We start from the raw sequence: 12,212 nt of genomic DNA, 5'->3' as shown, positions 1-12,212 counted from the left end.
ATTTCATTTCTCTCTTTAATTTTTCTTTCTTTAATTTTAATTTTCTATGCATACATTAATTCTCTCTCTCTCTCTCTCTCTCTCTCTCTCTCTCTCTCTCTCTCTCTCTCTCTTTCCTACACACACACACACACACACACACGATGTAGAGAGAGAGAGAGAGAGAGAGAGAGAGAGGGGTTGGGGGGAGGGGGGGGGGGGGGGGGGGGGGGGGGGGGGGGGGGGGGGGGAGTGGGTGAGCAGGGGGCCCCTGTGGCGTGGAAGTTTTTTGCGTCGCAAACTGCGTCGATATACCCATGGGAATTTGCGTCGATATACGCGTGGCAAATAATGCATTTCCACGCGTATATCGACGTGCATTGCGATGCGTATATCGACACATATATCAACGTGCTCTAATTACGTCGATATACGCGTGGAAAGGCATGGCCGTCGATATATGATGCGTCGATATCTTCATGTTATGTTGTAGTGTTCCACCAAACAAAGTATCTCGCTGCATAATATCTCTTAAAGTTCTGCCCACTGCTTCAAACGCATAGCGATGTGTCATGGGAGCTTCATCCCATATAAGTAAAGCTGCATTCCTTAGAAGTTATGCAAGTTGACTATTTACCTTTATATTGCAAGTTGCTTCAGAGTGAAGCTCCAAAGGTATCTTAAACCTAGAACGAGTAGTTCTTCCATTACTCAAAAGCAAAGTTGCAATACCCGAGGATGCACATGCAAGAGCAACTCTACAACTTCCTCGCACTCGTGAAAGCAGTGCATTACAAAAGTAAGTTTTTCCTTAGCCACCGGGACCATCTAGGAGAAATACCTTCCATGAATGTGTGTCAACAGCTTGTAGCACTTGGTGATACGCATCTCGCTGATCCTCATTTAAGGAAGTTTCTATACAATCTGCTATACTACACTGTTCATCAACATTGAACATTGTTTCTTCAGCCATAGCACCATTTTCACTTAAGGATACCAATGTTGATTCTATTGCAGGCAACATATAATCGCAAAGCCTCTTGCCATGTTGTTGCAAAAAGCATTCTATATGAAGCAAAGCTTGATTTTTTGCCACATCAAATCGCACACTTGCATCACAAAATTCGGTACAAAACCTGTCCCAAAGAGCAGTCGGATGAAGTGGCTCACAAAAGACTAATATGATTGCAAACAGTTGTCTCATCTATATTCCATTTTGAAAAAAAGATGCCTCTTGGAGGCAAATAGACCATTCTTCATCATCTTGCAATAATCCTCTAGCTATACATGCCTCCTTGTATGTATCATAGATGTGACCATCATACATATGCAAGTTTTCAAAACACTTACATCCCTTGCAAATATTGAAAAGCATTCGTAGGTAATAAACCTCACCAGCAGTAGGGACAATATTATACATTCTTCCAATATAAACCATTCTGTCAAGGTAGTTTTTCTATTTTGCTCATTATCTAGCAAATGTGATACATCATCACCATCTTGAAATGTAACCATATTCTGCAATGGAAGGTGTACTTGCAATCGTTGAATAGCTGGCCTTTCACTATGCATGTCGAAGCCAAATATTCTCCACATTGCCTCAGATGCAGAAACATAACGTGCATTGAGATAACTCTTTGATCTCATTAGTAGCTCCTTCATCATCTTGAAGGACAACAGTGGCTCGATCGTGTCCCTTGTAGACATACTTATAAAGATATTTCACGGTAGTGGCAGTTGAGCAAATCTCCACATTAATATGGGTTTGGTATCTTAGTGATAAGAGGGGGTTGTAAGGAACAACCCAACGATTATCTAAATTGTAATTTTTAGACGTAACAAACCTTCCATCATCGCTTCTCATATACACAGGATATCCACTTTCGTTTACATTTGTAGACGTAGAAAATGTTCGTGGAAACTTGAATCTACACTTACCATCAACCATACATGGAGAACGTGGGTTCAAAGGACTACATGTCCCATGAACATTACAAAAACTCACTACATCAAATAATTCTGGAAACACATTCTTGTCAGGGAGCTCTGCACAAACCAAGTTGTCATAGTGTAATGTATCTATGGGTTTATATTCGGATACAAGTATCAACAATGTATGTGCATGAGGAAGACCTCTCTTCTGAAACTCAATCATTGAAACATGTCCAATCACCTCCCCAAATACGGCTTCTTTGATAAGTAAATGCATCATATCTTGGAATTTCTGATAAAACACTCGTATAGTCAGATCAGGACGATCAACAACACTTTGTCCAGGTAGTAATACATCATCTATTTCCTTCCATCGTGGATTACATGTGAATGTGATGAAGAGATCCGGTTTTCCCCTACTACGAACAATTTCCATTTCATCTTGAAATAGTTGGCACATATATCTTGGACCTCCAACAAAAGATGAAGGCAAAACAATTCTACAGCCAACATTTTGACCTTCAGCCCTCTCTAAGCCATCTCTAGCCTCAACCATGTCAACCAATCCTTGGTACACTTCACCACGAAGTGTTTTTTGGTTATTTCGCATCCACAAAAGCCGTGACTCCTCTAGAGTACTATAAGCATCCACGAAATACTGTTGTAATAGCCTACCTCCTCGAAGAAGACACTCCACAGTATCATCTCTTATTTGTAAGCAAAAGACATAATATTGCTTTTGACTCAATTTTTTTCCATCTGTAGTCTGTAAATAAAGATGCCACCCATCCTTTCCACTTGGAAATAATAAAACATACAATAAGGACATGTAATCTCGATGCATGCTGGAGATTCTTTTCAAACCCCCGTGTCCAAAATTCAGTACAATGTCGCGATAGCCAATATTTATATCATCCCCTTGTTCTGGCATAATTGCAGCAACTTCAGAACCCCTTGGAGCAAGATATTGCCAACACCATCACTACGATGCTCCACAATAACCATCCTCATATTGGGTACAATAGCATCTCCAGACAAAGAAGCAGCAGATCGTAGAGCATTTGCATAAGGATTTACTCTATGCATCATCACTTGTAAACACTCTAGAATACTATGATCTAAATTTGAAACATGATAAAATTAGTTGCTCAACTCATGTTCGGTATCAAAAAAATATAATTGTGCAAAGCATGGGACTTCATTTTGTCCTTTGGCAGGCGCTAAAGAACCCATGCTATGATAGAAAGATCTGTGAACCTTAAAAGTGTATACACCTCTCCCACCATAATTAATAGTCTCATCGATATGGGCACCAAGAGACACAAATGCCAATGCATTATTATATCCTCAAATGTTTTGTAAGAACTGTCTACTTCTTGTCGTGGTTGAGCTCATCAAATCTTTCAAATCATTTGGTGACTCATTCAAAGGAAGTAATTGGACTTTTCCATCAGAGCAGCAATATTTACCCACAAATGTTTGGATAGTCTTTCCTTCGTCCTTCTAGGCCTTTGCTCCACAATTGGAGCAAACATAATCTAAGCTTCCTAAATTGTGCAACACACACTTTTTGGATAGAACTGGTGCCATAGACTTGTGATGGAAAAGGAGAGTAGTTGGATATTCAAAGCGGATGGACAAACAATGCTTTTCTACTTTAGAATAGTTTCCCTCTACTAAGTTCATTGTTGTCCTAACATTCATGGCTTCAGAGTTTCCTTCATGTACATCATGCATGCTTTGCCTTTCATTGCACTCCAATAAAGTTCCAATAGTACTTTGTAGTGAATGCCTTGTTCTCTCTTGTGCTATTTGACGCCTCGCCTTTCGCGAATCATCACACAGTCGACTACGTCGTGCATGACCAGGTGATAATATACGTGGTCCAGATACCATCTATGAAATCGGGTGCAAATAGATCTCATATAAATACAATATACCTTATATAATTTGGAACTGTCACTAAAAGAACATTCTTATGCATAATAAAAATCAATATAAACTGGGACATCTAACTATATCCTCTAACCTAAATACATTTGACACATTGATTGTGACTCAATTAAAAAGTACAGTTTGATGAAGATACATCATAACATTACATATTTCTATCATAGCCCACATCATAGGATGCCACTATATTTTGAATGGAGAAATTCTTGAATGCTACCTTATATCCCAGCTTTAATTGCAAGATGCATGCATGCCTCCGAGCGGCTAGTCATGAGTCCTCTCCATTTTGCCGGTCTCGCAGATGAGAGATGTTTTCTTGGGCTGGCGAAGGTGCACGATTACTCCAGGGACGTGATGGGGATTGTAGTCTGCATTTAATGTGTGATATGCGAACTTCTTGAGGTCAATCTTGCATTCTAGGTTTATTGTAAAGACAACATTTGGATTTTTGGCTCTGGCAATTTACTATTTAGATCCTCCTCCACTGATGTGGAATACACTGCCTGCATTTTGATGCATGCGTACTTGGGTAGGCAACGATGCTCGGAATGGGTGCATGAGCATGCTCTTGAGCTTCAATATCCGTGGCTGTCACACATATTTCTGTCATGTCGCTATCTCACTCAGCATGTCCAATGTGAAACGTTGTGGAGCTGGATTCTAATCATGAGCAGTAGGGGTTTGTCCATTTGTAAGATCCACATCCATAGACGACCTCTCTGTAGTACTGAAAATGGGTGCTGATTGGTTACCAATCTTGATCGCAACTGACAGTACGGATGTTGGTGAGGTGGAGTTTGGCTTGCTGGCACAGTAATAAGATGACACAGGGAAGTAATTATGATGGGTACTTGCCGTCGGCACCTGCGTATATTGTTGGGGTGTGGAGGTAGCAATATCGACCTGCTGGCCATGGGCTTGTTGCATCACGTTAATATTAATGCGGTTATGGTATTTGTCCTAATGGAGGTGAAGGTACATTGCAAGTATACTGAGGAACTGGATCATATGGTACCCCGTTATTGTAAAAGTGTGACTGTAAAGGTATATTTACATTGCCTGCATAATGAGGGGCAGGCAAACATGGCCCTACAATGTTATCATTTTGGGACCTCAAAGATGCATCCTCGGAGGTGGCAGAGATTTTCTATGCTGGAGTTTGAGTTTGTAGCATCTAACTATAATAATTAGTGGAGGGTGGATATCCTCGCCGTCGCTAGCTAGAACCAGCTACCAATTAGATTGCCACAACCGCCACCTATCACTGATTGGTGGTGCAAACCTCTGAGGTGTAGGATCCAGCTACCCTCGATTGAGGAGGAGTCATGGGAGATCTAAGATGACAACTGCAGAGGCTCAGAGCTTGATGCAGCACCGATTGGGTGTTTGTTCAATGTTTGGCTCACAATAACTAATCCTCTAATTAGCATGGCAATGATAGAAAATATACATGCATGGCTTGTGGGAATATTGCATCCATGTGTCAATGTACCATGTAAGCAAGTTGAGTGTCTTAGATAGCAAGAGCACCATTCTCTCTCTCAAACCTGGACAGCGCACCCACATGATAAACGATGCACACAATGACTAACAAAGAGATTCCTTCATCTGGGGCGCCCTCGATCACCACCTGAGTTCTCTCTCTCTCTCTCTCTCTCTCTCTCTCTCTCTCTCTCTCTCTCTCTCTCTCTCTCTCTCTCTCTCCCCTCAAACCCTAACCTCACTTGCAGAAGCCGCTGGGTGCGAGGGTCCATAGACATGCCCACCACCTTGCTGAGGCAACCCCATAGCCTTGCAACCCTGCTCTGTGTACCCGGCAACAACATTTCACTCCCTCGTTGAGACAACCCCCTCCAATCCCCTCTGTGCTCTGCAGTCGGCAGATCCCGCCAGCCAAGTTTTCATCACAAGGGATGATTCCCGCGTAGTGAAGGGACAATCGAAGGGTGAACATAGTCCAATACAACAAATTTGCACTATTGTAGGTTCCATGGCATAACACAAAGGAGAACCCTCGACACCAAGACGTACTCGATCCTTCGTGGTCCCCCCTTGGGTGGATCCGCATCCAAGCCAAACTCAAGGAGTTGAAGGTAGAGAATGCCGAGCTCAAAATGCACCTCATCGCAACACAGATCGCATTTTCGCCAAGACCAAGGAGGTAGAGCACACATTTACACAAAATGTGGCCTCATTAGCCACTTAAATTCAAGAGAATGCTGCCACTATCTCCTCCAAAGTGGAGGAGTGCTTGCAGGAGCGTCGCCGTCGTGAAGGTATTGCATTGATCGTTTACATTGGTCACTTGCCCTCCACTTGGTGGGAAGAGGACGATAACTTTCTTGACACACTACTCAAGCTCATTGAGGCCATCCAACCCATCAAGTTCGATGTTGTTAGTGGGTCGCCGCGACGGATGTCTGCAGCATAGCTCTTTTGTACTAACATAATGTCAATATGAAAGGAAGCGACTCAGGATGGGACACGGAGACTTAATGAGAGTGTCGATGTCACCAAAGAGAACTCAGAGGGCTACTCATTCTACGACAAAAGCAAATCAACCACTTCCTAGTCAAAAAATCAGTATGCATCCAATCTCACCGCTCTAGGTTGTTACTCCTTTTTGGCATCCAAACAAATTCGGAATGCAACGAAACTTAAGGAGAGGTATCACAACACCTAGAGACACAATCCTACCAAGTTGTGTCACCATCTGAGAAGTTTCGGTCACAAAAAATGTGAAGAAAATGGAAACAAAACTACTCGAAAAGGTCCCTCTTAAGCATACAAACACTTATCCATGGTCAAAACATCAAAAAACAACCATTTTAACCTTAAAATTAATGCATTTAGGTCACAAACAAAGCGTCGCGAACCACAACAGAATTGAAAATGATTATACTTAGATTGTAGAGCAAAAGACAAGGAACACAATGTGCTATTCGAAAATGAATTCTGACTACCAGTCCAAGAGAAAAGAAGATTACAATTTGTAGTAGCAAGAAGCTCTCACAGTGAATGTTTTTCAAATCCTCTAAGCTAATGACATCTCTTTTGTCCAAACTAAGGGTTTTGACTTAAAAGTTAAGGGAGCTTTCCCACGGCCATGCAGTCACTTACAAGGGTGTAAACTCAGAAAGGTTGAGAGGGTATGTCAAATTACATGACATTTACAAATCATCATAAGTTGAATTACACGGCTTCTTTTGAAAAATTAAGTGAGTGTTTACAGGGTTTGGTGTGCATCCGCTTGTATCCACTAAACATTCCCCCCTTCCTATTCATTGCACATCCTCGTGAAATTTGTCTCTGAGTGTAGGCTACTCTCTTCTCTCGAGCGTTGCAGTGAGGTTTCTGAACTTCTGAGCTCTTGCTTCAATCTCTACTTTGGTAGCCAGCTCTCTGAAAGGATTGTTGATGAGAGTACTTTGATACGCGATATGGCATGCTAGCAGATCTTTTGTCATGGGATTAAATATGGAGGAGTCCACTTCGAAGAAGCCGGTCATGAACGTTCCTTGAAGGTCTCCATGTAATGAGAGGGCAAGAACACAACGCTTGCATATAATCCCGTGATGACATTCCTACTTGGGATTTCTGTCTCCATATTCCAGCAAATGCCTCTCGTATCTTCTACAAAGATTTGCCAGGGATGCTTTGTTGCTTCTTTATCATTGAAAGCTGTAATGCAGGTGATGAGCATCTTGGCAATATTCACAAACATCTGACATGCAATGGGATCTCTTTCATCATGTTAATCACTCCTTTGAGAGTTTGAACCATATACTACTCGGATGGTGGGTTGTTATTGAGTAGCTTTGTGATAACCGGGTAGTTCAGCACCGCCGACCTTTTGCTTTGTCAAGAGTAAAAACTATCCTAGGATCGTCGTCTGTTGATGGAAGAGTAAGTTGGGTCGATCCTGAGATGCTGGGGAGTGTTCTTGTAATAAGTTTCATATGTTAGTCTTTGCTCAAACCATTTATTTCGCCAGAGGGGTTGATTATCAATGATTGTCTGAATCTGAATTGCCGTGACAGGAACCTCCCTGTAATCCCCTCTGTTATTTGGTTCAAGTTCTGGTAGCATTTTTTGCTTCCATAATCTAGCCTCTTGCTGCATCAGTGAATAGGGCGATCATCTCATGCCCGAGGTTCTTTACCACCTCATCTGGAGTAATCATGAGGAGGGCAATCGATTCCAACACTTTCAGTTCATACTGTCACTACAAGAGGTACTTAATAGTAGCGACGCTCGTAGTGCGACTAACATAGCGACACTGCCAGGGCTAATAAAATTAACCGAGAGCGTCTGAGAACTCAGATCTCAGATCTGAGTTTTCGGCGTGCGCTCAAGCAAGCAAGGTAACACTCTCCCTCTCTCTCTCTCTCTCTTTCTTCTTCACACACACACACACGAGGAGAGGAAGGAGAGCCAGGTATGCTCCTTCCCTCTCCTCACTCTCATGTTCCCTTCCCCTCTTTCTCTCTCCCTCTCTCTCACACACGCACACACACATACACATTGTGTTTTTGAGAGAGAGAGAGAGAGAGAGAGAGAGAGAGAGAGAGAGAGAGAGCAAGCATAAACAAAAAACGCACACACACATGCATAAACAAAGAATGCACACACACATTGAGAGAGGAAAAGAGAGAGAGAGAGCATGCATAAACCAAAAACGCACACACACATGCATAAACAAAGAATGCACACACACATTGAGAGAGAGAGAGAGAGAGAGAGAGAGAGAGAGAGAGAGAGAGAAGAAGAAGAAGAAGAAGAAGAAGAAGAAGAAGAAGAGAGTCTTAACATCGTAGGAAACTATCCCAAGAGACCTTAAAGATCTAGTCCATAGGAGTTGAACTCAAGACCTGTTATTTATGAGGGATATGGCATAACCAATCTATCACACTTCGGTGATAGAAAAGTTATACCATTTTTCTCCTTTTTTTATTGGCGTGCACACACACCCCCACACACACCCGAGAAGAAGAGAGTTTAATTTAACATCGTAGGAAACTAATTAAAGAGACCTAAAAATCTAGCCGACGAGGAGTTGAACTCAAGACCTGTTATTAAGAGAAAAATGGCATAACCAATCTACCACACTTGGGTGATAGAAAGGTTATACCATTTTTCTCTTTTTATTGGCGCACACACACACACACACACACACAAGAAGAAGAGAGTTTTAACGTCGTAGGAAACTATCCCAAAAGACGTTAAAGATTAGGTTAGATGTAAAATTACGTTAAATTAGATTTAGGTTTATTTAAGTTAAATTAGATTAGATTTAGGTTTATTTTTAGTTAGATTTACATTTGATTAAATTTAGGTTTATTTACGTTAGATTTAATTTACGTTATATTAGATTAGACTTAGGTTTATTTATGTTATATTAAATTAGATTTATGTTTATTTACGTTATTTAGCTGTTATTGAAGAGGGAATTGGCATACACTACAACATAACATGAAGATATCGACGCATCATATATCGACGACCATGTCTTTCCACGCGTATATTGACGTAATTAGAGCACGTCAATATAGGCGTCGATATACGCATCGCAATGCGCGTCGATATACACGTGGAAAGGCATTCTTTGCCACGCGTATATCGATGCAAATTCCCACGAGTATATCGATGCTGTTTGCGGCGCCAAAAAATTTGGAGAAAAAAAAGAGAAACCCGGACGCGCAGGGGCCATTTTCGCCTACTCAAATCTTGGCCAAAACCTGCTGCGCAGGTATTATGTCACTCCCCCCCCCCCCTCTCTCTCTCTCTCTCTACATCGTGTGTGTGTGTAGGAAAGAGAGAGAGAGAGAGAGAGAGAGAGAGAGAGAGAGAGAGAGAGAGATAGCGGTGTGTGTGTGTGTGTGTGTATAGGAAAGAGAGAGAGCGGTGTGTGTGTGTGTGTAGGAGAGAGAGAGAGAGCGGTGTGTGTGTGTGTGTGTAGGAAAGAGAGAGAGCAATGTGTGTGTGTGTGTGTGTAGGAAAGAGAGAGAGAGAGAGAGAGAGAGAGAGAGAGAGAGAGAGAGAGAGAGAGAGAGAGAGAATTAATGTACGCGTAGGAAATTAAAATTAAAGAAAGAAAAATTAAAGACAGAAATGAAATGAAATGTTATATTAACGTCTTCGAAAGGCCAAAATGACCTATGAGACAAGAAAGTTACAATGTGGTGGATTTGATACAAAGTCAGAGTAAAAAGATGACAAAATGACAACATAAAATATTATGGAATCTTAAACTGATGGGTGTGGACTAAATGGCTAAAACAGCTAGCTGGGATAGGTAGATCATAGGAGATCCAGCATCTCTCGTTGGCGGATCTCATCAATCTCCTTCATGTGTGGTAGTCTGACCGGGCGTTGTGCATGTCGAGCCAAAGTGACCTGGATCGTATAATGCAGCCTATGACTTCATTTGACCAGCTCAAAATACATTCGTAGCTCAACTCTCACCTTTACACATGAAAGTCCTCTAGGGAGCAACAACAGCGCCGTCGTTGCTCTTAGAGACAATCTTCCTCCTCAAAAAAGGTTGGGCGGGGGCATATAACAAGCCGTAGGTCAAACGAAAAGAAGAAACGCCCAAAATACAAGCCGTTTTTGAAGTCCGGTTGGGTTTTTCTACGGAATCATGCAAACGGACTTCATAAACGGCTTCTACGCCGTAGGTTAAATCCGGTTACGTTTTTCTATGGAAAAACGCAAACGGACTTCGGAAATGGCTTTTATGCCTACCGAAACCATCCGTAGTCCATTAGGTAGTCTTAAGGCAATGTCAACAGCGTGTATGGCAAGCCGTAGGTCAAACGGACAGAAGAAACGTCAAATACACAAGCCGTAGGTCAAATCCGATTGCGTTTTTCTACGGAAAAACGCAGACGGTCTTCGGAAACTAATTCTATGCCTACGAAAACCATCCGTAGTCCATTAGGTAGTCTTTAGGCAATGTCAAGAGCGCGTATGGCAAGTCGTAGGTCAAACGGATAGAAGAAACGCCAAATACACAAGCCGTACGTCAAATCCGATTGCGTTTTTCTATGGAAAATCGCAGACGGACTTCGGAAACTGATTCTACGCTTACCGAAACCATCCGTAGTCCATTAAGTAGTCTTAAGGCAATGTCAAGACCGTGTATGGAAAGCCGTAGGTTAAACGGATAGAAGAAACGTCAAATACACAAGCCGTCGGTCAAATCCGGTTGCGTTTTTCTACGGAAAAACGCAAACGGACTTCGGAAATGGCTTCTATGCCTACCAAAACCATCCATAGTTCATTAAGTAGTCTTAAAGCAATGTCAAGAGCGTGTATGAAAATCCGTAGGTCAATGGGTTTGAATTAACGCCAAATACACAACCCGTAGGTCAACTCCAGTTGCGTTTTTCTATGGAAAAACGCAAACGGATTTCAAAAATGACTTCTATGCCTACTGAAACTATCCGTAGTCCATTAGATATTCTGAAAGCAATGTCAAGAGCATGTATGGCAAGCCGTAGGTCAAACGGATAGAAGAAATGCCAAATACACAAGCCGTAGATCAAATCCGGTTACGTTTTTCTATGAAAAAACGTAAACGGACTTCGAAAATGGCTTCTATGCCTACCAAAACCATCCGTAGTCCATTAGGTAGTCTTAAGACAATGTCAAGAGCGTGTATGCCAAGCCGTAGGTCAAACGGACAGAAGAAACGTCAAATACACAAGTCGTAAGTCAAATCCGGTTGCATTTTTCTACGAAAAAACGCTGACGGTCTTCGAAAACTGATTCTATGTCTACCGAAACTATCCGTAGTCCATTAGGTAGTCTTTAGGCAATATCAAGAGCGCATATGGCAAGCCGTAGATCAAACGGATAGAAGAAACGCAAAATACACAAGCCGTAGGTCAAATCCGATTGCGTTTTTCTACGAAAAAACGCAGACGGACTTCAGAAACTGATTCTACGCCTACCAAAACCATCCGTAGTCCATTAAGTAGTCTTAAGGCAATGTCAAGACCGTGTATGGCAAGCCGTAGGTTAAACGGACTGAAGAAACGTCAAATACACAAGCCGTAGGTCAAATCTGGTTGCGTTTTTCTACGAAAAAACGCAAATGGACTTCGGAAGTGGCTTCTATGCCTACTGAAACCATCCGTAGACAATTAGGTAGTCTTTAGGCAATGTCAAGAGCATGTTATGCAAGCCGTAGGTCAAACGGATAGAAGAAACGCCAAATACACAAGCCGTAGGTCAAATCCGGTTACGTTTTTCTATGGAAAAACGCAAACGGGCTTCGAAAATGTCTTCTATGCCTACCGAAACCATCCGTAGTTCATGAAGTAGTCTTAAATCAATATCAA

The 12,212-nt window shown here is 42.0% G+C and overlaps 1 protein-coding gene and 1 pseudogene across 1 annotated transcript; both read right to left on the bottom strand.

Annotated features, from left to right (window-relative positions):
- Positions 1-1,579: 1,579 nt before the first annotated feature.
- LOC147434143 (uncharacterized) lies at positions 1,580-2,842 on the bottom strand. Its single transcript, XM_086489579.1, has one exon. It carries the CDS (start codon positions 2,840-2,842, stop codon positions 1,580-1,582), a length of 1,263 nt encoding a protein of 420 aa, XP_086345705.1.
- Positions 2,843-4,009: 1,167 nt separating this feature from the next.
- LOC147434142 (uncharacterized) lies at positions 4,010-5,038 on the bottom strand (annotated as a pseudogene).
- Positions 5,039-12,212: the final 7,174 nt, after the last annotated feature.

The sequence above is a fragment of the Adiantum capillus-veneris genome, chromosome 19 (genome assembly GCF_014529385.1).
Source record: "Adiantum capillus-veneris isolate H3 chromosome 19, ASM1452938v2, whole genome shotgun sequence".
Lineage (NCBI taxonomy): Eukaryota > Viridiplantae > Streptophyta > Polypodiopsida > Polypodiales > Pteridaceae > Adiantum > Adiantum capillus-veneris.
This window is presented reverse-complemented; position numbering and strand designations above follow the sequence as displayed.

Excerpts from the sequence above, each read along its gene's own strand:
- LOC147434143 (XM_086489579.1), bottom strand. The coding sequence starts at position 2,842 with ATGCCAGAACAAGGGGATGATATAAATATTGGCTATCGCGACATTGTA.